Below are 26,837 nucleotides of genomic sequence, written 5' to 3' on the forward strand. Positions count from 1 at the left end.
CTACCCCTGTTAGCGCTCACTCCAACAACTTAGCCGTGAGCTGAACTCTCCTTCGGTTTCACGTCACATAACGGTGCATGCAAAACGAAAAACTGCTGAGGGCATAAATTATTGACCTGTGCGATAAATTGGCTTGGTTCACACAATAAAAAATTTCATCCCGCAACCTATCTCTGCAATGATTGGCTCGGCTTAAGAATGGCTCAAGAATGAGTTCGAAATCGAGTAAGTGCAAGAAAAAAAGCTTTTTTTCATGTCTGAAACTCTGACGTCAGAGCCCCTTTTTGACTCACAGTGGCCTCCTCTCAATTTATTCCCAGTCTCCTACTTGACAATGCCAGAGGTGATTAACATGTAACTTCTCCTTATGGTATCCATACATTATCTGGCAAACAGGTAATAAGAATTTAACACTTAGTACTACAAATCTAACACCAAATTCTCGTAACTAATTAACTAGGAAATGTGTATCAACTAGATGGGAGAATTTACAATCAGATCTTGAGAGTAAAAGGGTTCAGGTAATTAATCCCAAAAACCAAAGGTATAGGAAGCAATATATTACCAGCGAGCAATCTATCAACAAAATCTTTATTCAATGCGATTCTATTTACAACAATCGTTTTATTTTACTCACATTGAGCGATAACTGTTCAAGTACTTTGTAGCTCTCGTTGACCAAAAAAAAAGATCTACAAAAAGTTACTTTGAGTACCTATAATAATAAACTATCAAGTCCACAAAAACTATTAACATTTTCAGGCTTCAAGCTGCTTTCCCGACAGCCTTTTACCATAAACTTCTACTATGGTCAGTAATGATTGAAAATATTTTGTTTCCAATCATTTCGTAACTGTTCCTTTTTTTAACATCTAGCTTAAAATTAAGATCATTAAAATAAATTGGCGAGATCTCTTGTAAGCTACTGATGTAGATTAGTTTGACGCTGCTTCCTGCTTTTACAGAAAGTGCTTTAAATAGCCCAATTCCAAATTGGAAGTTCAAAACCTGGTCTGTATCTCTCCACTATGGCTTGAAGAGATTTTTTTTTTAACTCACTAATACTAAAATTACTCTTAATATCTAGTCTGGTTAGCGTACAGCTTGGATTCTGTAAAGCTTCACATAGACTGGCAACACCGGTATCAGTGATCTTATTATTACTCAGATCTAGTGTGGTTAGCTTACAGCTTGGATGCTGTAAAGCTTCACATAGACTAGCAACACCGGTATCAGTGATCTTATTCCTCCCCAGATCTAGTGTGGTTAGCTTACAGCTTGGATGCTGTAAAGCTTCACATAGACTGGCAACACCGGTATCAGTGATGTTATAACCCAGATCTAGTGTGGTTAGCTTACAGCTTGAATGCTGTAAAGCTTCACATAGACTGGCAACACTGGTATCAGTGATCTCATTATCACTCAGATTTAGTGTGGTTAGCTTACAGCTTGGATGCTGTAAAGCTTCACATAGACTGGCAACACCGGTATCAGCGATCCTATTATCACTCAGATCTAGTGTGGTTAGCTTACAGCTTGGATGCTGAAAGGCTTCACATAGACTGGCAACACCGGTATCAGCGATCTTATTACTCCTCAGATCTAGTGTGGTTAGCTTACAGCTTGAATGTTGTAAGGCTTCACATAGACTGGCAACACCGGTATCTTTGATCTTATTAAAAATCAGATATAGTGTGGTTAGCTTACAGCTTGAATGCTGTAAAGCTTCACATAGACTGGCAACACCGGTATCAGTGATCTTATAAGCACTCAGATTTAGTGTGGTTAGGTTACAGCTTGAATGCTGTAAAGCTTCACATAGACTGGCAACAGCGGTATCAGTGATCAACTCACCCGTCAGATTTAGTGTGGTTAGCTTACAGCTTGAATGCTGTAAAGCTTCACACAGACTGGCAATACCGGTATCACAGATCCAATTATCACTCCACAGATCTAGTGTGGTTAGCTTACAGCTTGGATGCCGTAAAGCTTCACATAGACTGGCAAAATCCATATTACCGAAGTACTTAAACCACAGATCTAGTGTGGTTAGCTTACAGCTTGAATGCTGTAAAGCTTCACATAGACTGGCAACACCGGTATCAGTGATCTTATAAGCACTCAGATTTAGTGTGGTTAGGTTACAGCTTGGATGCTGTAAAGCTTCACATAGACTGTTAAAACCGGTATATATGATCTCATTCCTCCCCAGAATTAGTGTGGTTAGCTTACAGCTTGGATGCAGTAAAGCTTCACATAGACTGGCAACACCGGTATCACTTACGACTGATTCTTCTATCATCAATTTAGACACAAGAGAGTGTTCATTGATCAGTGAATTACAGACTCGTTGCATTCCAGACATTGTTAGGTAGAAAGTGAAAAGTCTTAATTCCTTAACTGGGACGAACTTATCAGAAAATTTGTGTTGTGCCTCTCCAGCTTCCTCTTTATTTAGTTCACTGATAATGTCCAATACAAATGATACTGCAATGCAGTCTATGTTTGATGAACCACGAAAATATATGGCGCCGTCTGGACTACTGAGCGCTTGCGGATGATTCCTGATAAACGTTTTAGCGAATTCTTTGTCTTGATACTCACTCAGACACTTTGCCCTGAGAAATCGAGTATTATACCCTGAAACTTGACTACTGGTCAACAACTTTTCCATCAGTTCCTCTTTTCCCTCATTTGACAAAATGCCAGCCATGAATTGGAAAACCATTTCAGAGCATTTCTCGACTGGAATACAATTTTCCTTTACAAACCAATGGGCGGCTAAGAATTCTTGGACAGTGAGATGTGTGAAGCTGAAGTGTTTCGTGGTTCTGATCGAACCAGTCCTGTAAGGCTGACCACAGTAAAGAAGACCGCTACCTTTCAGTTTGTTGACTTCTTCCAACTCAAAACCGCCTTCTATTTCGCTTTCATCAAAAGTTGGCTTCCTTTCAAGCAGAAGTTTTGCCGCTAGTTTTGATAATTTCTCTAATGTGGTTTTGATGACCGGAGGAGGCTTGAATTTGTTAGGAATTTCTTTGTGTCTGTATTCTGACTCAGAGCAGTGCTTAAGTTCAAAAATATCAATAAGTTCTGTGTAAATGTCGGTTGTTGAGACAGGAAGGTGACGAGGAATTCTGGTTTCGCTTAGAGTATACTCCATCTCGAAGCACAACAGATAACAGAGCATAGGAATATGAGCAAAACTGACTAGGTTCTCATTCTTCATGACATGTTCAAGCACAGCGCTCTTCATATTTTCGTTTTCCTTGAAATACTTTTCAATGTATTCTTTAACCTGTTGTGAAGAAAATCCCACAATTTCTACGTACCGTTTAAAACGGATTCCTCCCAGCTTATCCGATTCATCAGGCCGCGAGGTTATAACAACGACAGAACCTTTCAGTATCTCTCCCTTGATAAGCTTTGAACATAATGCAGCCACCGGCATTTTACATCTAGCGTCATTCTGATATTTTTTCCCCGAGTTTCCGGCGATGTTATCTTGCTGTAAATACTCATCATAGCCGTCGAGGATAATCAAAACTTCTTCGGGATGGTTTATAATATAATCAAATGTAACGTCATCTATTATTGAAGAAAAGTTTAAGATTTCTCGTAAGGTCATACGCTCTTCCTCAAGCAAATTCAATTGACGGAAAGTAAGCAAATACGCAAATTTAAAATTTGGGATTTTGGTGTTTTCCCTTGCTTGGAATAATTTGTTGTTGGCCCAATCTCGAATGACCTTTTGGCAAAACAGAGATTTCCCAATCCCTGCTTTCCCAACGACAAGAATAGAATTAGGATCCTCCCGATCTTCACTCATGCCGAGGAATATTTCATCGCAATGCTTTACTGGAGTACCGCTGGTTTCTCCGTAGTATTCGAGCACTGATCTTCTTGAATCTCTCTGGTCATTCCTGGTAAGGCCTTTTCTTCCATGTTGTATGAGAAGATTAGTGAATATTTCATCCGTTTTCGCGTTGGAGATGGTGTGAGAGGCTAGCAGTTTGGGTTGGAACTCCGTTTGGTCTGTAATGGAGGTCTTTAGAGCTGTAGTGTAAGCAGTTATGGCTGAAGGATAAGAAAGGGAAAATATTCAATAAATAACAAGAACGCGAGGAGAGCAGTTTGTGTACCTTCATTCTTACCCCACAGGGTTGAACTTTTAAAAATGTTGTGTAGGGACTTACGGCTAAACAAAAGGGGAAGGAAAATATCTTATTATGTGAAAACGAGTAAATGTAGTTTAAATACTTTCTATCGAATTCAGCACAGGGACATTAACGAACACAGAGCTGTGTGCTTGAAAAGTGACTATTGTGTCTATTAGTTGAGAAATCCATCCCTATCCAAAGGATAGAAAAGGTTGTTTCGTTAAAGCGTTATTCCTCCCTTAAAAGTCAAGTATATCTTAGGATAAAGAAACCCTTTCGGGCGGCTGGTATATCAGCTGACAATGTCCACTGCTGAGAGACTGTCTGAGTAGTAAATATTTGCAGGGGTAATCGAGAGCCGAGTGAAACTAAGGATTAATTTCACGCGTGCTTTCAGAAATCTAATAGGAAGATCAATAACGCATGCTGTTACGCACGTTCGTGGAAAGCCAATTAAGTTTTCAATTAGTTTTTTTTTGTACAACAACATCAAAGAAATGAAAGCAACCCTGTTGAAAAACATTTGCCAGGAATGATATCAAAATTTTTAGGGAGAGGTAACCTATTTTAACGTTTTCTAAACTTTGGTACTTACCTGGGGCAACTACCAAAATTAACTTAAAAATGCCTTCTGTCTCAGCCGATCAGCATTTGGTTACTCTGCTCTCAGTCTATGTTACAAGGCCTAGAAGCGCAGTTTCGAGGAAAAATGTAACATCATTAGGACAGTCTCCGAGCCCCGAACATTATCAGTCAGCAAACCAGAAAAGAGTTTATTATTTTGAAACTCTTAATTTTCATATCGCGCCAAAACCGCTCTTTAAAAAGTCAGAGTTGATTTGACGGCGGATGAGTATATGCGACCAGCTTTTTAATACCAGTATCACTGGACTCAACAAAGCGAGTTTGTTCTTCTTGTGTGCCAAAAAAAAAAAAAAAAATAATAGAGATGAAAAGAAAAAACTTTGGAGCAGGCTTTTCTTCCACAAGCTTTGTTTCTTTCTGACGGAAACAATCAGAGGACAAATAACGACGCAGACAGAAGTTATTGCCTGATAACTTAGGTATCCAATAAAATGGAACGAAAAGTAATGGTAAGTTGTAATTCGTAATAATTGTTAACAATCTTTCCCTCCCCCCTTCGCTTGATAAGGTTGGCAACAACAACAATGAATTCATGAAAAAGTTATCCTTGAGAGGGGAGTGGAGTGTTGTCAGAATAGCTTGACAAAGGTTGCGTGACGTATCATTAAGGACGCTTGACCGGTCCTGTTAAGTCGCTTACAGCCATGAAAGATGGAAAAATCTACATTTCTCAAACTCCATCACCACTTAAGACCCCTCGTAACTAATTTCAGGAATAGATATTTCCGTCAATTTTGAAAAACCAGATTTTCCTAATTCTGAATCTCTAGTAAGAAGGACTCCATTGAGTTTAAATATAAGTCAGTGAGGATCTCTCAAGTGCACGATTTCTCAGATCTGGTTTACACTTAAGCAGATTTCTTTTTCTGATTCGTGACCAATTCGGAACATTTAGGTAATGGATGTCCCTAAACCACCAATTTGTAATTAAAACAGCGTTCCGACTTAGCCGCTACTTTGGAGATCAATCAATCAATCAATCAATCAAGCAAAGTTTATTGTCTAACGGGAGGCATGGTTGCCCAATTGCCCGAGCCAGAGGCTCATGTATAAAACGGTAGACTATAAATTAACTATAATTAAAGGTATATTATTAGAAGTACTTAAAACTTTATAGGTAAAAATATATAAGTTTAGAGTACGAGTGATAATTGTAAAATTGTAGGTGATTAATATTGATAGTTAAAAGAGTCTAAACATTATGTTCGGTGAAAGATATTGCAGTAGATGAATATGAATAAGAATGACAATGGATGTGTACGTACAATAAAAGTCAACTTCATGTATTACATTTACAGATTGGTCCTAGAGTGCTAAAATCGAAATTCTTAAGTTTACTACAAAAATCGCTAAGCGTAGATGCTGTTTTAATTTCTCTAGGTAAACTGTTCCAAAGGTGACTAGCTTTATATGTAAAGGAATTATGATACGATCTTTTATTATACCCTGGTTGCACTAGATTTACACCTTTATTCCTTAAACTATATCTAGATTCCCGCAATTTAAAAAAGTTTTTAAGATATTCCGGACCGTTCCATTTCTTACATTTAAAAAGTAAAACCAAGGAAATATAAAATCGCCTATGTTCTAGAGTTTTCATGTTGCTTTTAGCTAAGATTGTATTGTAATCAACATTATTGCCGAGATTAAGCAAAGTTTTGAGTGCGTACTTATTGACTGACTCAAGTTTAGAGCTCAGTGTTTTATTTATTCCAAGCAATAGCGGACTACAGTACTCCAAGTGAGGAAGTATGTAAGCCCTGTAGAGTGATAGGGAGACATCTACAGGTATAAGTTTTTTGAGTCTCCTAAGGGCACCAATCTTGGCATAGACCTTTTTTATGACACTCTGAATGTGATCAGCAAATGTTAACTTGTCGTCAATTGTGACCCCAAGGATTTTGAGTGAGTTAGATAACTCGACTCTAGAGTCACCAATGATAAATTGAGGGTCGTAAGCAATATCTCCAATCATCATAGCTTGGGACTTTATTTTGTTGACCATAAGATAATTACGAGAAAGCCAAGACAGGAGGATGTCAATATCATGGTTCAGGGAAATTTCCAAGAAAGTGATATCGTGATGAGATCGATAACTTGTCGTATCATCGGCATATAGACGCAAGGAAGCGATCTGGCCAGCAAAGTTTAAGTCATTCATATATATATTAAAAAATAAGGGACCGAGAAGACTACCTTGAGGCACACCACATTGAACGGGAAGCCAATCAGAGAATTTGCAATTAAATTTAACTCTTTGCTGTCGCTCGGTTAAGTATGACTGGACGAATCTGAGGGCGTCATCATTCAGACCATAAGCACGCAACTTGGCTAGGAGTAAACTGTGACACACAGAATCAAAAGCTTTGGAAAGGTCAATGGCAATAGTTCCAGTGACTTTCTTAGAATCCAGGGCTAGTCTCCAGTCGTCCACCATTTTTAGAAGAGCAGTGCAACATGAGTACCCACTTAAGAATCCAGACATATTGAGAGAGAAGTGGGTCTTGAAAGCATCATAGAGCTGATCATACATAACTTTCTCAAGAATCTTGGGAATGGACGACAAGATACTGATTGGTCTGTAGTTTTCCGCAAGAGAGCTATCATCCTTTTTATAGGCTGGAGTAACATTACTTAATTTCCATTCCTGTGGCCACGTTGCGTTAGCAAGGCTGTAATTAAGGAACTTAGTCAAAGGCCCTTTCATTGATGACGCAGATAGCTTAAGAATCATGGGAGTGATATTGTCAGGTCCACAAGACTTGTTTGTTTTCAGGCCAGTAAGCAATTTACCAATGTATTCCGTACTGACAGGTTGAAATGAGAATCCAAGATTGAAATTGCGCGACGAAATTAAAGTCACACTTGGATGATGTTCGAAATCTTTAACAGACCTAGTCAAAACAGTTCGATCAAGAGCAGGCGAAGAGAAGTGTTTATTGAAAAGATTTGATGGATCACTAACAACTGCACCTCTAACCATTATACATGTGCCATCGCTGTTATCTTGTCCAGAAGACGGTAGAAGAGACGTAACCCGCTTCCAAAAATCTCCAGGAGTTGTTGTGTTAGCTGAAGAGTCCAAGAAGAACCGTTGAATAGATGTTCGCTTCAGTTTGGTAACTAAGTTCCTTTGTACTCTATAACTTTCCCAAGTTTCATCATTCCGAGTAAGGCGGTATGTGCGGTATAGTTTGTTTCTCAGTTGAATTGCTCTTTTTATTTGGACATTGATCCACAGAAGTTGGTTTGCGTGAACCCTTTTTTCACAATAGGCGCATGTTTGTCTATTATGTCTTTGTAGAGCTTTGACCAGTTATTCCAGACATCGTTAATATCATTATAAACAAAGGCACTGTCCCATGGAGCAGTAGATAAATCACAACAGAAAGAGGCTTCATCAAATTTCTCCATACTTCTGGACTCAATCGTTTGCACTTTCGATTTCGGTAGGCGTGGTTTTCTCACAATGTATACCAGATCGTGATCACTTATTCCAAGTTTCAACGTGCCACTCTTTGTCCATCGCTCAGGTCGATTAACTAGGATCACATCAATTAGGGTTTCACTTGTGTTAGTAACCCTTGTTGGTTCCGTTATTGTATTTGAGAGACAATAGCGATCGCAGAAATCAGCCAAAGGATTATTCGTATTATGAAATTCGTATCATTGAAATCTCCAACCAATACAATTTCATTCCTGATTTTTAGCATGTTTTCTGCAGCAGTAGAACAGGCAGAGATAAAGTCAGTGACTTTACACTTACTTGGAGAACGATAACAGGCACATACGAAAAACCATGTATTTGTATTCCCCTTTACATTGAGGCAAATAGATTCTTCACCAACTGGTTCAAGCTTGAGTTGTCTTCTCGCAGTTAAGGAATTGTGAATATAAACTAATAGACCACCGGCACCCCTTTTTCTATCATTCCTGATGACACGGTAATGTGAGTTGGATAATAACTTTGTAGAAACAGACTTGTCAATCTTCGTTTCAGAGATAAAGAGAATGTCAAAACGGCATTCGTTTAGTAGATCCAAAATCTCATCTATTTTGCCGATGATACTGTTTGTGTTAAGATGGCCAATCGAGAGATTTTTCTTGTAATAGCCTTTAATATTTTCTTTATACCATTCGACTGGAGTGGGTGATAAAGAAGAAAGCAAACTTGAGTCCCCATCTTCTTCTTCTTCAAGAAGGCCGCCGAGGTGGAGTTAAGAGAAGATTTTTGAATTTGAATACTTTGAAACCATTTTTGAAGTTTTGAATTGTACCTAACTTCATGAGAAAGTCTAAATCTGAAACTGACGACAAAATTGTCAACACATTAGTCTTTCGTTCGCCCCCGTCAAGTTAACCTATTTGCCTGAATAGTCCCAGGCTCTTAAAGAAAATAATATTCAAATCATCAAACGACAGATGTTGAAACAGATGCCTTGACAATTGGTTCCGTTTTAATCTACGTTGGTAGGACAGTCGAGGTGAAAGATGTGGTCAAAAAACGTTTCAAGGCGGAGCGTTGCTACATTCATCGATGTACGTAATGAATTCGAGTTCCCTAGCGACATGGGCCTCCCCCCTCTCCCACCCCCTTAAATAAACCAGAGGATGTCTTAGGTTTTTTAATTACTTCCCTGAAACCTTGCAACCAGGTGGGTTTTTTTTTTTTTTTTTTTTTAAAGTACGAGGAGAGTGGAGGTGGAGTTGAAGAGAACCAGAAGTAACTTGTATGGATTCCCAGGGAGGAACTAGGTACGAGACATTACCCAAAGGAATGTTGAAGGAGTGCTAAAAATGGATATCATAGGCATAGTTGGTAGAAGAGGAACTATGCATGTGGAACTAACGATGGGGTTGTAGAATTTTTAGGGGAGATCAACTAATGTGACTTGCAGGTAGCCTATAAGTTCAGAAAAAGTTTCGTATAGATTTGGCCTACAATGAGGTGGTACATAGTTCAAAAAATTTTTGCAGTAAACATATATGCCAGAATATTAAATCATGACTTCAAGTTCACATTATGGGACTCAGCGTTTTCAAAAAAGTTTGGCAAATCATTGTCTTTTCTTTTACAAGTGCTGCGATATGAGTATTAAACCTATTGTCACAAAGTTTCTAAATTCTTTGTTTTACGAAAAGCAGTGTTACCCCTGGATTTAGAACCCAACTATTTATTTATTTATTTCATTTGCAACTATTCTACTCAAAGTTAAGGTACAGTACATACCACTCTTTGTCTTAAATGTTCTGACGTCTGGCTCACTTTCTCCTTGTTTGTTGACAGCAAACAGCTTCACTTCGTACTCTGCGTCATACTCGAGACCAGTTATCTCGTGGTGAGTTTCCACAATGTTTCCCCGTTGAACCAGTTCTGTGGATTGTGTCATGGGTTGTTTCGTCCATTCCAGACGGTATTTAATGCTGCAATTACTGCTGTTAGCCTCTACTTCTGACCAGGTCACAGTTAAATCTTTGTCAACTTCACTTTCTACATTTGTGATGGTGGGTTTCTCAGGTAAACCTGTTCAAAATAATAATTCTTTTGAGTTCTGTCTCTGATCAAAGTGAAATACTTACTCCAACTAGATTCATTGCTGTGTGTAAAGAATTTAAATTCCCTAGCAACACCCCCCCTTACATAAACAAGTGGGTTTTTTAGTTTTTTTCAATTACTTCTCTGACATTTGGCAACTTCCTTATTTTCTTTTAAGTAGAGGAGAGAGGGGGTGTGGTGCAGCAAAAACGGAGAAGTAATTCTTACCCCCCCTGACAAATTCACTGAAAAGGTACAAAGTTGGAAAAAATGTACTCAATAAACTCTATCCCAAAATATTAAATCATGACATAAAGTTCACAAAGTTATAGCTAAACTCAACATGTTACTTCAAAGTAAGACAACAAGTATAATGATTGGTACTGAAATGTACAAGTATAGTAAAGAAAGTACAAGTATAGAAAATAGCACAGATGGTTTGGGTACGTGTTGAGTAAATTCCTGGCATGTTTGTTTTTCACAATCCTTGGGCACGCACTCAATTGCATCAGCAAAAGCGCGCGCGAAAACGGTGTTCAGCCACCTTAACATCACCAAGGAAAGTAGGCGGTGAAAAATTACGTACTAGTTTGTGCAAACCTTTCAAAGTGGCAAAATGTGATGAAATGAAGTCTGTTCAATAGGAAGGGCTGCTAAGCCTAATCTACAAATTAATTAAAGTCTGAGACAGTAGGAAGGAAGCAATTCTAAAAGTCTGACGCATTCTATGATTCAGTAATCATTATATAACTACTGTATGTAGTGAGCAATAAACATCACTAAGGCTACAAGTATTTCAATCATGAGAACACGTGGAACTTACCTTGAGCAGGTAATTCATTGGCACCTAAATTATTCCAGAAACAAAAACAATGTTGTCAGTTTAACCCATTAACTCTGATGAGTGACCAACACAGAGTTTCTCCTTACAATATCAATACAATATCAAGCAGACAAGTTATGAGAATTAAGAAATATATCAACAAGGGGATTGTTGGTTGACCCAACACACAGTTTTTCAAAGTAACATCATAAGAATTATGTGGCAGACAGTGAAGACAATAATTACTAACGAAATCATAGGAGTGAAAATGTTAAACCAATTTGTTCTTAAGAAATTCACTTAAAATGGTCTAAAACCAACGTGATATCAATTGCAGGTTCCAAGAAAAAGGTTAAAAAAAAAAAACATAAATATGTGAGCTGGCATCCATCACTTTCCTTCTCATTCCAAAAACTTTCCAACATCAAAATACAGTTGTACACATATCACTCAATAAGTCTTCTTTATTAGTTTAATCCTTTAAAAATTTTCATGAGTGACCAAAACCGAATTTCTTCTTACAATATCAATACATTATCAACCAGACAAGTGATGAGAACGAAAATAAATATCAATAAGGGAATAAAAATTGATCTCATACCAATTTATTTAAAGGAACATCATAAGAATTAATGGCAGACAGTAGGGAGAGTTTCTAATGAGATCAGGGGGGTAAAACGTGTGAAAACAATTTGCTGTGTTGCAAATTGGCCCTGGAATATATTTCAAATCAGTCATCAAATCTCTTTTGCAGATGTCATTAGCCTCTGTCAGTTCTCCGTATTTTGGCTGCTATATAAACCAAATGATTTGGATATATCAACAAAGTTGAAATGGTAAATTGGCCCCCGTAACGGTTACAAAAGCTGACATTTCAAGCGTTAGCCCTTCGTCGGAGCGATTAGAGGAATTGTGGGTTGTGTGTGCTTTCAAAGGCAGAAAATGGAGCTACGTTATATAAACCAAGCTAACTACTGAATACAGGTTTTCTCCTCACTCACTCAATGAACTGTTATCCATTGTTACATCCCTCAATGTAACCAAAAGTTTCTCCGTAACACTTACAGTAACCATTTAAATCCTTTGAGTGGCCTGCATCTATTTTTTCATGACAGTAATACTGCTGAATCATTCATAAAGATGACGGGAATAGAGGAAATTATTGCCGAACTAGGAAGCTTTGATCGTTGAATGAATTCTCCTTGTCAGTTCCCAAGTAAATGTATAGAGAAAAGTATGGGGAATATGAATACGGATATCAGGGTGAAAAGGTTTAAAGAAACCATGTTCAACTCACATGGGAATCAAAATTAGTGTAACTTGATTGTTTCCTTTTTTGTAAACTGTTACTGAATGACTCATTCTGACTGCAATCCATACAAAAATATGCTGTGGGAACTTAGATCTAAATCACATCTATCCCTAAAAAAAAAAAAAGATTGAGACAGAAATACCTGCATTATAGTGAGGCCAATCTTGGAATATGACTGGATCACTCAAAATGTTGGCCACAACAGATGCCGCCGTCACACAAGCAATTTGTTTCCATTTCTCACTTGAAGACTGCCTTTCATTTGCAAAGTCTTTGATGCCCTTGACTACCACCCATTCTGTCTTAAAATCATGGGCTGCTGCAAACACTCCTGAAAAAATAAAACATTCATGAATGTCTCTTAACACTGACATGTCTTTTAACCATTATAAGCTTATTTCTTTGCATCCTTGTGATAATTATTGTTCAATTGAAGTTGACACAGATTCACACTCTAGCTTCTGGTAAACATCCACATCATAGAGGTTAGTGTAAGTCCCTACATGTGCAACCAATGTTTACATGAAAACTTGTACACCAAGACTGTAAAATTAATTTTCAGTTTACATTTCTCAAGAGACAAAATGTTGTCAACTAGAGTTAACCCTTTCCCTCCCTAGATCTAATTATCCTAAAATGTTGGTTGGGAGAATTGGGTTTTGGATCCACTAATAATCCCTTTCTTGATGTTTGTTCTATTCTTATTACTTGTCTGCTTGATATCATATTGATATTGGAAGGAGAAATTCTGTCTCGGTCAGTCTGAGGATTTAAAGGGTTGATAGCTGGGACCGTGATACTATTCGTATTCTTAAAGCTTACAACTATTTAACAAGATACTTTCTACATTTTCAGATGAAAAATATTAACAATTCATGACATCCTCAGTGAGGCAGCATATCCAATTTGGATAGCCAAAACACATCTCAGTCACCTTCACCTGTAAAAATACCTTCCTACCCCACCCTTGCCTAACCCAAATTCACTATAATAAATACACATTATATAATTCCTGCAAAGTAAACACGCTACATGATATTTTTCTTGGACCAGCAGGGACAATTCTAGAGCAGTGTTTTTAAAGACTTTTGCTACAAGTGCTAAATAACATCCTTTACATATCAATCACCAGTATTTTCATCAATATGGTTCTCACCTGCACCTTCCATTTCAACTGCAATTGCTTCAGGATGTCGGCCAATTATCTCCTTGTTTACCTCTGAGATACTCAGAACCACTCCATCACAGTACACTTTGGCATTATATTCATCAGCATTTTGTAAAGGTGCCTTCCACCCATCAGCCACATGTTTGATCAGGTTACCAATATCTCTGCTGGGAGGAGTTTTGTGTGCAGCTGTTATCAGCTTTGATGAAACAACTACATCTCCTAGCTTGACCTCTCTGTTGTTCAAACCACTGCAGGCACCAACAGAAAAAGTAGCCTTGGGTCTAAGTAGAGAGATGGCATCTTTTGCAGCAGACAAAGAGCCCCCAGGAACATCTGAACCTTTGGAGCACCTCATCAATGCAATTTTCAGTTTGTTTCCTTGACCATCACCTGTGCAGCCAAAGTACACATAGCCAATACTGTTGTGGTAACTCTTAAAGGGTTTCTTCAGGTAGGCAATGCAGCTTAAGAACTCACAGTCCTCCACTGTTAATAACAGAATATCAACAGGGAGTTCAACATTGCTCCAAGCAGAAGAGGTATCTGGAAGATCACTCATTTTTGGAAGTTTAACACTGAGCTCTGGCAGGCTGACATTGACTTTCAATGCTGATCTATTTTCAGCACACTTAATTTCTGTCTCTGTAATGGAAAAATATGAAATTTTTACTGATAGTAAATTTCATCCCAAATACAAATTCATTCAAACATTGTCTGAGAAGGTTTCTTTGAAATTTACACACAGTATGAGAACTGCTTTCAGTTCAACACTATTAACTTAGCCCTCACATGAACTTAACAAAATAAATTTGGAGAAAATTATATTTAATTTACTTCTAACAAAAATGTACATGTATGCTCCAGGAAGAACCATGACATGACTTTGAACTCCAAAAAGGACACTCAGATAAAAAATTGAACCTCTACAATGCTTTCAGATTCCAAAAAATAAGATAACCATTAAAAATTTGCCTTGAAATGCACCTTAAATTCAACTTTGAGCACATTTGCAGACAAGTTTCAAAACATTAAGCTACTCTAGACTTCCAATTCTCAAAACACCTGCCTGTCATTATGTCACAATTTCAAGCATAATTTTCAAATCCGTTACACTCTAACATCAGTATGCATATTCTCCATACTGTTCTCTTTACATTTCCCGAGATGCTGATGATGAGAATTTATTCAACAATCAAGAGTTTCTTTAATTATAGCCGTTATTTCCTTTATTCTCGGGACCATAATTGGCACTTTCGTCTGGCTTGTGTCAAGCTTGTTTCCTAAATTGCATATGATTTTCTTAGTCTGGCTCTTGCAAGGGTTGATTACCACTCATTTCCCACTCTGTCTGGTTCTGCTCTTGTCTGGCTGATGTAAGGCATGTGTGTGGTCCAAATGTCAGGCCATATTCAAGCTCTTGTTTGGCCACACATAAGTGAGGCTTTTTCAATACTTCTAGCTACTAGTGTCTGAGAAAATTTGCTTTAAGCGCAGCGAATAAAAATTAATGTTCCCTGATCTTCATAACATGAGAGGGCGTAAGAGGAGTTTAAGTCTTTGGAATATAAAAAAAGCCTAAAACATTTCAGTATATTATCATAATAACCAGTTAACATTTTTGCAAAGTTTTGTAAAAAATCTGTAAAATCTACATAACCTATTAACTCACTTAAAGTTTGGGAATCCACAAAAACTTAAGCCCAAGGTTTGGCTCCTAAGACTCCTAGACATGGTAAACGAATGGCAAACTATGATAGCATATGTACAATATGCAGGTACTATGGTGACATATGATAAACTATCCTCTAACTGAATTGATCATCAATGATGGTGGCCTAACTGTTGCCTAATGGCAAACCACTCTCAGTCACACAAAATATTTAAACAATTGCAGTTAGAGCTGGTGGATAAAGTTTATGGTAAAAAAGCAAAGGTCAGTAGCTTACATTTAATATGAAACCTTTAGCTAGTTGTTAATAACTATTCTAACAATAAGTTTTTCTTTAAAATTTCTTGAATATCATTCAATGATTTTTTTCTATTTTTTCTCACCAAACAACAGATAAATGTTTGAGCTGCTGAATATGCAGCAAAATTTGCAAAGTCTTCCCTCTAAAGGTCTACAGTTACCTTAATGTTTGACTTGGGGTAATTTTGTGGGGAGAAGTCCTGTGACAGTCACTCTGAGGTATCAAAGAGTTAAATTGCAAGGGAAAATCTTACAGTCTCTGGAGCATACTTTGCCTTTCAACACTACAGAATAAGTTTAAAACTCAATATTAACCAAAATTTACACACACCTCCCATTCCTGAGTTTTGTTCAGAAATGTCAATAGCACCCTCCATGTCCTCTTCCTTCCTAGCTTTTTTAACCATTTCATCTTTCTGTAATTTGCTTGCAATACAGTCTTCATCTTTCAACCACTCTCTAAGAAGCTCTCGGTAGTGTTCTTCAAGATCAGCATCAATACAATAGGATGCAATAGGATCGATAACATCCCCATATGAGGCCCCTCCAATACGCAGAAAGGTGTCTTTGATGTTGTTCCAGTACAAACTAAAAAGGAAATTGTCTACTGAAGCAACAGAAGCATGACTGTACACTATCTGCCTGAAGAACTTGAGGCGGGTGATGTCAGCTTCTGGAGAGGTGTCTAATCCTGAAGGAATGTTATTCCAGCCAGAGGCAGGGAAAGTCACACCAAAGATATTCTTCAGAAGAAGTAGAAGTAGTGAGCTGTCAAAGTCTCTTGAAGAAACTGAAGATTTGAAGGCAGGATATAGTTTACCCCACTGGGTGTTACTTAGGACTCTTTTCTTTCGAAGTGTTTGTAACGTTGCATGATTTGAGGGATCGGTCAGGGCTGCGTGAAGGTTTTCTGGTGGACAGACCCTGTCAAAGATTCCCCTCAACACGCATGATCCAACATGGACGAGAAGGTGACAGAGCCTGGCATAATCAGAAGTTTCCTTGGTAGAAGGAAGGGCTGGGTTGGTAGAAGCCATGAAAACATGTTCTCTGTGAAGAAATGGTTATAATTAATGTACAGAAGGCAACATTACAAAACACACACAAAAATCATAATAACTTTGCAACACCACGATATCCATCAACCTGCAAATCAAAGAAAACTATGACCAACTTGTGGATAAAATAAACTAGAAATAAACACATTTGTTAACTTGCTTCAGTTGTGAACTTAAAAGTCTCTCAGTTGTCTCCAGTATATAAAAGTGGAGATATACCAATTACTAACTCTCTCACCATTCAATAAAGTACTTGAAAAACTCGTTTATAACCAACTATATTCCTTCAAAGAAAAACACCAAATTTTATACAAATAGTTTGGATTCAGGAAAGGATACTCCACTGAACAGGGTATTCCTGAAATTACAGACAACTTTAGGCTTGCAAATTGATAGAAAGCAGTTAAGTCACATGTGGTCTGTTTCTTGACTAACTGTCAATTAGGCCTTTGACACAGTAAATCACAACATTCTACTTTCTCTTTATGTGGCATTTGAGGAGTCTTGCATAGATGGTTTGAGAGTTATTTTCAAAACCATAGCCAATTAATACATTAAAATTGACTTCACAAAATCTGTCAATGAAAATATAACATGTACAGTGTAGTATAACTCAAGGTTCAACTTTAGGTCCACTTTTCTTTCCACTTTATGTTAATGATTTACCAAATTGTACTGATAAACAGCGCAGAGCTTTGCTGATGATATCAACTTGTTCTTTACTAGTGACAACCCACATAACCTTGACTCTGTTATGAGTCATGAGCTAAAACAAATCTATAAATACTGTGCACGAAATAAGTTATCTATTAATTTTGCAAAAACTAAGTTAAACTACATGTTAATTTCATCTCCTAGACACCACCCTACAATAAATATTGAAAACATTGAACCAAAAGATTAACACCTGGGAGTCTATATCGATAAGCACCTAAATTGGCAGCCACAGATACAACACATAAACAACAAAATAGCAAAAATGCTGAGATTCTCACCAAATAAAGATATCACATAGATTGAAATATAATAAAACAACTATACTATGCTTTGATATAGCCCTATTTAAGCTATGGCATTATTGCCTAGGGCTGTGCCATCAATGCTAAACTAAATTGTCTCTGTACTAAGCAGAATAAATGTCTCCAAAGCATCTTCTTTTCACAAGCAAGGGAAAGTGCTAGTCCCTTTTATAAACTGTTAGGAATTTTAAAATTGGATGGTGTATACAAATTCAGAATATGCTGCCTTGCACATAAGATTAAGAATAGAACTGATAGCATTCCAGATGTTTTCCTTGATGTCCTGACCCCAGCATGCAAAAAACATAATCATAAGACGAGATTTGCTGGTAATTTCAATTTTTTAATACCAAGAGTATCCACTAACATGGGAAGATCATCATTCAAATTCTCTGAATCAAAGATCTGGGAAACCGTGCCCACCAATCATAAATATATGTCCTACAATACCTTTAAGAAGAATGGAAAGATCAACTTTTGCATAATAAAATTTGACTATTTTGCTTTACTTTAGTTTACTGCTGATTTATTTAGTATAGGCTGCTATTTATATGGTGTCCAACTAGAAAGCTCTTGCTACCTTCGACACCATACACATCTCAACCTTATTTTTATGGCCAAATACAACCTTTGTTTTTTTCTCATTCTCTTATCTTTAATATAAACCCTGTAAATATCATTTATAGTGTGAAGTAAATAATTGAATTGAATCGGAATTGGCAGTCTTATAGCAAAACTAGCATTTAAATATCAAAGTGACTAAAAGAACTCAAAAAAAGTCCCAAGGTTTTTTCAGTCAGACACACTTGGTGATTTTGCTCGAGAGCTTCCAGAAAGTCATGGAAAAATCCAGAATAATGGTTACCATCAAACTTCACAGAATAATAAATGCATACCTCAGACAGTTCACAAAAACAGTACAAGAAAATATTCCACTTCATTAAATTTGTTTCCAAACTTCATCATATTTAGACCCTGCAAATCCACATCGTTCTTCACTTGCACAATCTAAATTGCATTTATTTTCCACTGTTTGCCTCGGAGTTGCTCAATTAATATTTGCATTGAAACGCAATGATTTTTGTTCAAAAGGTTTTCTCCTGGTTCCATTTGATAACAAACCTCTAAATTTCTCTGTGTTGGAAACAATATACATTAGAGTGCATTTTATGTGACTGAAAGGTTTTTCACTGATTGAAATTAAAGATAATTAATGTGATGAGCAGCAAATTCCACAAGTTTTCTTAAGTAAGAAAAGTAGAGAATCATTTTTGTCTGTTATAAAAGTGCTGCCAATATCGCATTAATTAAGATCATTCCATGATGATGGCATCATTCTCAGGTGAGCCAATGTCAAAAATTACCACAGTGTCAATCAACAGTGTCTGTATACACCCGAGTGAGTGAATGAGCTTGTTCCATGCATTTTCAATCACTTGCTTGCTTTCTTCATTGTTCTTTAAGGCTTTTGTTTCTGACTCCAGGCAAGTCATCTCCTTAGCAAATATCCCTCACACACAACAGTCATAATTTAAATATTACCTACTAAATTTTACAAGATGGAGGTAAAGTCAAGAAAGTGTCTTAGAAATGTTATTGGAGTGTCAGGCTTTGTTTAGCAATCACAAAAAAAGGAAATCCAAGGCATGTTAAACTTAGGTGCTATCAAAGGGAGAGAATGTTACCAATATGTTGGCCAGCACGGCATGCTAGATCTGGTACGAGGCACAAAGACAAACTTTCTCATTCATAAATCTGCTGCAAAATTCTGATGGGCCTGGAATATATAACCCTGCTTGTTTGAAGCTAGTTACGTATCATTATGCAAAGTTTCATGTACAATATCTCTGGATTTAATGATCTTGATGCTGAGATTTTGGGCTTTTCAAAAAAGATATCAAAGCCAGGGTCAGGAATTTTTTACCCTTCTGCCTCCCCTTACGCAATGCTGTTTCCAGCGAGCGCTTTCACACTAGGTTACTCATTGCCTTGGCCACAGTACAATCTTTTCCCATAACTCTTCCACATCAGACGATGAGCAACATAAATAATTAATAAAGATTGTTACCAATCAAATATGGAAACAACTTTAATTAAAAAAACACCATCTGTAACAAATGTATATCGATGTAACAACATCTTTGTAAAATTACCATTAAAAAACCTGAGGGATTTGTTTGTAACTAAAATAACATGATTACTATTTAACAAGACAATATAAACTGTATTTTATCATATTTTGTTTAACAATCATTGGCTACAGCCATTCCTGTTACATTCAACGAATTTCTCTTCATACCAAACTAAACTTTGGTGCAAAATCCTGTAGGGCCCATGCATTTACAGAATACAAAGCCCTAAGAATGACAAGCAAGAAGGAGCCTCAATTCCCACAACAAAGTTTCTAAAAGGATTTGATTCTACAAAGAACACACCCCCCAAGGACACATTGAGTGATTGGGAAAGAAATTCCATTTAAGAAGGAGAGAAAGTCAAAATTTGTTGGTTTGATCCATGCTCTTGTATCTCCAATATATATTGGTGGCCGCAATTAGAACTGATGTCACATGATGATTGATGGTCTGCAAGCATTTTCCAGGAGCAAAACAATATTAAACTATAATATTTTTCATGTATTTCAAGGTATAAAGTTTAAATTTAAAAAAAATTAATTTTGCAATGGCTAAATAATGCCTCGCATCCCTTGCTGACTTGCACTTTGCAATGACCCAAAGGATGACAACATACTTAGGCTTGCTATATAGAAAAGATCACAACTAAAATTACCCTACGTAGGCTTCAAAGAAGTTAAAATATGAAAAGGAGAAAAATTATAGTGACACCACTTTAAGACACAAATTCCGGGCCTTCAATACATTATGTTGATCCAACCTCAACAATATAGGCACCCTATTCCAAGATAAAGTTCCTCAAGCTTACGATATGTCCATGAGTACAAAACAAATACATATTAAGCCAACTATGCTTCATTTTGTTGTTAGAAACAAATGTTAATTCACTTTGTTGTAAGCAATGAAAAATGCTTGTTAGAAATGAACAATGCCTTTAGAATTGTTACTCAAACACATATTCCGATTTTCCTCATATAATCGGTGGCGTTGTTAGAAAGCAAGATTAAGGTCATCAAGCCTAGGACACGTCCACGAGTACAAACCAAGTACATACCAAACAAGCAACTCTTCAATTTGTTGTTAAAAACAAACCCCGCTTCCCTTGGTTATTAGAAACGAACAACACTAATTTTCAATCTTAAAGGTGTTGTCAGAAACAAAGAACACTTTTAATTAGAGATTAAGATTTCTCAACTTCATTGTGTATATTTACAGTCTAATAGCCTGATCTTTTAAGTATTTGTTTCTTCAGGTGACTTGACCCTTTTGTTCAGGCAACATGACCAAAAATTTTGGGCAACATGACTCAGGTTTCAGGCAACATGACTTTGGGCGAAATGTCTTTCAGGCAACTTGACTGGTTACCCTATAGCAGCAGTTTGCCATATGAAACAATAATTCCAGTGTGTGAACCAAATGTTAAATTTGTTTGTGCAAATCTCACCCTGAATGTGTGAGACTCAAAGGGCTGGCTAAAAAGCTGCAGTTTAAGGTATTTCTGGTTTAGCGGCGATAGGTTGATGAACTGAGTCGAATCTCACATTGAATACAAACACCACGACATAGAGTTAAATGATGTTATTCTTTAATGAGGTCCAACACGTAAAAACTGAAACAAGGATGCAATAACCAAGCTAAAACTTAACTATAGCTTAATCGATTCAAGGCACGATAAGTAAAATCGCTAGCCGATCCGAATAGTAAACATTATACAAGAAGAAATAAGTATATCGCGAAATCAGTGAATGTCGGCGACTGAACCGATGAAGTAAGAGATAAAAGGAATTCAAATGACAAACAACGTTAGAGCGATTACAATAAGTAATATAAAGGGCCCACCTCTATCCCGATCTTGGGGCCAAAATGTGCACAAAACCAAACAGAAACGAGAAATCTACAAAAACTTTGGGTGCTATCGTTTTGTAATGGAGCACAGTTGAAATATGAAAGCACGAGGTCCGCTCTATGCTTACTGCGCATGACTTGTGACGTGACCAAAAACTAAGTAACGCAAGGGTAACACTACATCTGGAGTTAAGGTACATGTATCAACAGTTTCTGTAAAACTGAAAACCATGAAATGTTATCATATAATGTACAACAGGCCAAGAGTAAATTATACCGCCGCCCAGTTAGCCCAAAGGATAGTGCACTGGACTGTTGTGCGGGGAGTTGAGGGCTTGAGCCCCGGCCGGACCAACACTCAAGGTCTTAAAAAATTGAGAAGAATTTGCTACCTTTCTATAACATCTGGAAATGGTTAGATATTCTAGTCTTCTCGGATAGGGACGAATAAATGGAGGTCCCGTCTCCTGCAGGGTTGGGGGTAGGAGACATTAATTTCCCATGCATGAGATTACTGTGTTATGGATGTCCTCCCTGGGGTGGGATGGTGGGTACAAAGGGGTTAGGTGTCAATTGGGACGAAATTTCTGTTCCTTTCTCCTGCCACTCCCGTGGCGAATGGATTAAACTAAACTAAAAATTGATTTTAAATAACTACTTAAAAAACCACATTTCCATTTTAGAAGCACAAGAGGAGGTCACTGCAACCTTGTATACATACATACAAATGTAAACTTTATTTCCGTTCGGATTTATGAATAGCACTACATGTGCTAGTATCTCCGAGCATATAACTACAAACAAATGACAATAGTTTTAAAATTGAAATACTCTTTTAAAACCTCATATAAAAATGCTAATAATTATATACTAATCCCCACTAGATATAATTATAACTCCTAATGGCACGTTTAAAAGCTGCTAGACTGTCTGACATTCTTAATTCATCTGATAAGCTATTGATCCATGCAGAGGCAGCAAGATACCTGAAAGAGTGAAGTCCAAAAGTTCTAGTCTTCACCGCTGGTATCTGTAATTTCCTTCTACCCCTTAAATTATATGCACTTTGACTGCGCTCTTTGGGAAGTGATGCGATATACCCAGGAGCCATGTTGTAAAGGCCTTGGTAAACCATACTTAATATGTCCTGGACTCTTTTATCTTTTAGTGATACCATATCAAGCCTGTTCAGTAAAGCTGAATACGAACTTGATCTGTCTCCAAGGACTAGCTGAAGCACTCACTTATTTACTATCTCTAGCTTATTAGAATTCCATGCTCCACAATAATGCCATACAGCACTAAAGTACTGAAAGATAGGTTGTATAAATGCCCTGTATAAATGCAACCGTATGGATCCAGAGAGAAGATTTCCAAAACGACCAATGACCCTAGACTGGTTATTGACCCTATCGCATAATTATATGGGATACATGCTTCGAAAAAACTAAGTTTTGAGTCAATATTAATTCCTAGTAGATCTATATCATCATGCTGCTCGATTCTCACCCCATCAACTATAAATGAAAAATTAATATCAGTTTCTCCGAGTATGAGAGAATAAAATTTACTTGGATTGGCCATAAGACCGTTATACCTAAACCCATTGACAGCAATCCATAGTTCACTATTCATCCTATCATACAAGGCAAGGTGATCCCTATCCAAGCTATATAATTGCTGATCATTAGCGTATGCATTAAGCTTAACTTTTGTAATAAAATAGAAAATATCATTTAAGAATATGTTAAAAAGTAATTAGGGTCCCTGTGGCACACCTCTGTAATTATGCTCCCACCTGGAAAACTCATTGCCAATTTTTACCCTTTTTTAACCAATTTTTACCCAATTTTTTGTTCAGTTTTAATTCCACGGGACCTAGTTAATTTTTCAATCTTTTGCCTACATGATTGTGAGTAAAAACTTGAATTTTTCATCATAACAAGCAACTGCAGCAGTCCGATTGGGGTAAGCAGATTCCCTTCAAAATATGTGTTAGTTATTTTCAAGATTCCAATCACAGCATGTTTTCTCATTACGAATTACAAACGGCAGGGAAAACAATACAAGTATCTCTTCAATTTTCCGATCAAATGCAACCAGATTCTAGAGAATAATATCTGGATGATAGGTCAATTACCATCAAACACTACTGAATATAAAAACATTTTACAGTGCGTTGCTTGGCACAAGTAAACAAACGGTTAGCAAATATGAAGATGTCTTAAACACGAAGGCACGCTATAAAAGAAGAGCTGCCTTAGGTATCTCTGGACCATTTTTTGTCAATCAACCATCGTGTGATGTAGAACTCTTAGAGTCAAGTCAGCTTGAGCTATAGTTAATCCAAAGCAGTGATCAGCGGGCGCATTCCTCAAAATTGTTTTATGTTTTGATCACAATACAAGAGTTTTATTTTGTGTGGAAGGTGCGGTGGCCTCATGGTTGTGTGCTTGACTCCGGATCAAGCGGTCTGGGTTCGAACCTCGGCCGGGACATTGTATTGTGTTCTTAGGCAAGACACTCTACTCTCACAGTGCCTCTCTTCACCCAGGTGTATAAATGGGTACCGGTGAATTTAATGCTAGGGGTAACCCTGTGATGGACTAGCATCCCATCCAGGGGGGAGTAGAAATACTCCTAGTCACTTCATGCTATGGAAACCGGAGTTAAGTGCTGGCCTGACGAGCCACATGGCTCACGTATAGGCTTTACCTTTTTTACTTTTACAAGAATTCTTGAGATTTGTTTTTCCTTTCTCCGATGGAAACTGTCTTTATTTGTGACAGTAAATTTGAAATCGAAGTAGGTGGTTCACATGTTACATCATTGCCACCATGCTGGTGGAAGTAAACAATAGATATCTCATATTTAGCTCCTTTTGTTCCGTCTCCCAGGTACCTAAGGGAACTCTCCTTTTACATCGCACCTTCGTGTTTAAACGAGCAAGCAGAAGTGCCATTTCATGGCTAGCAGTCAAAACAATCCAGCCAAAATAATAAATAATACGCTTATTGACTTGAAACTGCTGAATAGAGAGATCAAGTACAACCATTCACAGCAAATCGCAAAATACAACCATGGGAAAGATTTCCGATAACCCTAAACCAGTCAAAACAAAGGTGTAATCCCGAAGGTAATCTGTTGTTTTGCCTCTGCTTTCTTTCATCGAAGAATTGTGTGCATAATTAACGAAGTATGGGATTACACGGAAATCTTGCCCGAACAATTGTCTCCTGGAAACAGAAAGTGCTGACCGAAGCACAAAGCTACGATTTCTATAAATCTGTCTTTTATAACAAATGTTTCACGGCTAGAAGCAGAAAAAATCCAGTCAAATTCGTAAAAATGATAACGAATAAGTGAATCGACACAACAAGTTATTGAATAAAGGGGTATCAAGTATAGCTATGCGCACCAATTCGTAAAATACGAACAGCTCTACGACAAACAGGAAGTTCGAAGCACCAAGTAGCCGCGAGAGTTAAGACAATTCCCTCGCTAGTAATAAAAAGTTAAAACGTATGTATCTGGTAAATGAATGAATTTACCTTGGCGAGAATCGTCCGCTTAGAAAACGTCAAACAAGTCTTTTGAAGCAGAGATCAACCGCACCTTACCCTTCACCTCAGATGGAGTCAACTGCGAAACTGGTTGCCAGGGTTGTGCCCAAATCCCATTCAAAGTCACGCATCAGTACTAACTTCACTAGGGCCCAGTTCAAACGTCGAATTTCACATTCGCGATCGTCATCTTGACTTTTCTTCATGACACTAGTACTTTGACTTCAGTGGTTCAGGTTCCATCATTTCATTGAAATACGACTCACAGATTTTCGTTCTTTCCACCTGAAGTGTCCTCTTCGTTTTCGAAAACTGAACACCTCATACAAAAGTAATTACCGCTCGACAAACAAGTACATTTTGTGTTTGCGAAGCAAGAAACACAGATTCCTTCGTCTCCCGCCATTTATTTGTGCTGTTTTGGCTGTTTTTCACGCGGCCAAAGGATAAAGAAGAGCTGACAGAAAGAGAATGTTGGACTTCAGCGCGGAAACTCTCGGAAACTCGGATATTGTCATGGCAACCTTGTTCTCAGGGTCTCTCATCTTCCCTCCCCTACTAAAGATGAGAGACCCTGGGAACGAGGCTGGACTCCTATGGTTGATTTTCTATCCTGTTGCTTCGAGGCGTTCTTTCCTTTGCCACTTTGCTTTTGCATATCAACTTCCAAAAACTTTGAGCTTTCCCTAAATATTTTCGAAAATTATTTTTCTCGTTAAAAACTGTGGAAATAGGAAAATGTCTCGGTTTTAAATGCCGGCTCCTTGTTTTCGCAAATTTCGCTGAATATTAAACCTCGCACGCTTGAGCCCGCGTTGTCGACCGCGTACCTTTGAAGTTATTCTGCTCCTTCGAACTGACATGGTCAAGGTGAGCATTTTGTGCTTTGTTCTAAATCATTCGGTACTCCTCCTCTAGATCCGCCACTGCTAAGGTACACCAAAAGGCTGCTACACCTGAATAAGATATACTAAAAAAATGCTAAAATCCTGCCATTTCCGGCTCGTTCTTTTTTCAATCGTCTCCACCGAATAAAGGAGGTGATTTATGATTCAATATTTCACCCTAACAACAACTAAGTGGAAAGGGGAAAGGATACTGTTCCAAATTATGGGCTGCACTTAGCACTCAACAACTTGGCAAGCTTCCCCCCTTGTAGTTTGCCGGTATCCATTCCTCCTCCCGGTTGGATAGAGGTGAGTGAAGGGTCCTCCTCAACAGAACAACGCAATGGCAGTACCAAGGATGGACACTCCACTTCTAGTAGTTTCACAGTCCAGCGCGCTAACCCATGGAGCACAATCTCGCTAGAGATTTACGTCCACCGCTGCCGGAAATAAGTAGGTTCGTGCCGGTATGAGGCGGCGTTCCATCTCAGCCCTGCAAGAGGCTTATCATCTACCTTTCAGAATCGTACTAGCAAACTCGTTGAGAATCATGATCGCACTCAAAGTAGTCCTTCGCAAATTCAATACATCAGGAAAATCCTAGTGGATCGGCGATTTTACTTTTCCTGACCGTACGAAGATGTTACCGATGCATGGAGAGATTGATTGACATCTCTCCCAAAATCTTTCACGCGCCATTCGTATTTACGAATCGTG

At 37.8% G+C, this 26,837-nt stretch overlaps 2 protein-coding genes across 3 annotated transcripts in view; both read right to left on the reverse strand.

Moving 5' to 3' along the window:
• LOC148726361 (uncharacterized) overlaps positions 1-26,837 on the reverse strand; it is a 357,363-nt gene that overhangs the window by 57,111 nt on the left and 273,415 nt on the right. The gene's annotated exons all lie outside the window — the stretch shown is intronic.
• Positions 576-25,731, reverse strand: LOC148726364 (uncharacterized). Of its 2 annotated transcripts, XM_088727329.1 has the most exons (7): positions 25,222-25,731; positions 15,948-16,666; positions 13,633-14,289; positions 12,619-12,807; positions 11,165-11,188; positions 10,036-10,329; positions 576-4,077 (listed from the first exon to the last, which is right to left on the reverse strand). In XM_088727329.1, the coding sequence occupies exons 2-7, from the start codon at positions 16,651-16,653 to the stop codon at positions 974-976; spliced, it is 4,974 nt and encodes a 1,657-aa protein (XP_088583455.1). In that variant the 5' UTR covers positions 16,654-16,666; positions 25,222-25,731; the 3' UTR covers positions 576-973. The 2 variants fall into 2 exon arrangements, with proteins under 2 accessions (XP_088583455.1, XP_088583456.1); XM_088727330.1 differs by lacking the exons at positions 12,619-12,807; positions 13,633-14,289.

The sequence above is a fragment of the Stylophora pistillata genome, chromosome 7, assembly GCF_964205215.1.
Source record: "Stylophora pistillata chromosome 7, jaStyPist1.2, whole genome shotgun sequence".
NCBI classification, from domain to species: Eukaryota; Metazoa; Cnidaria; class Anthozoa; order Scleractinia; family Pocilloporidae; genus Stylophora; species Stylophora pistillata.

Bases quoted from the DNA above. Each gene is read 5' to 3' on its own strand.
- LOC148726364 (XM_088727329.1), bottom strand. From the start codon at position 16,653: ATGGCTTCTACCAACCCAGCCCTTCCTTCTACCAAGGAAACTTCTGAT. The intron at 11,189-12,618 runs GTATTTCTGTCT...GGAATAATTTAG, and splicing joins TTGGCCTCACTATAATGCAG to GTGCCAATGAATTACCTGCT. The intron at 4,078-10,035 runs GTATGTACTGTA...CTTATCCTTCAG, and splicing joins AACATTTAAGACAAAGAGTG to CCATAACTGCTTACACTACA.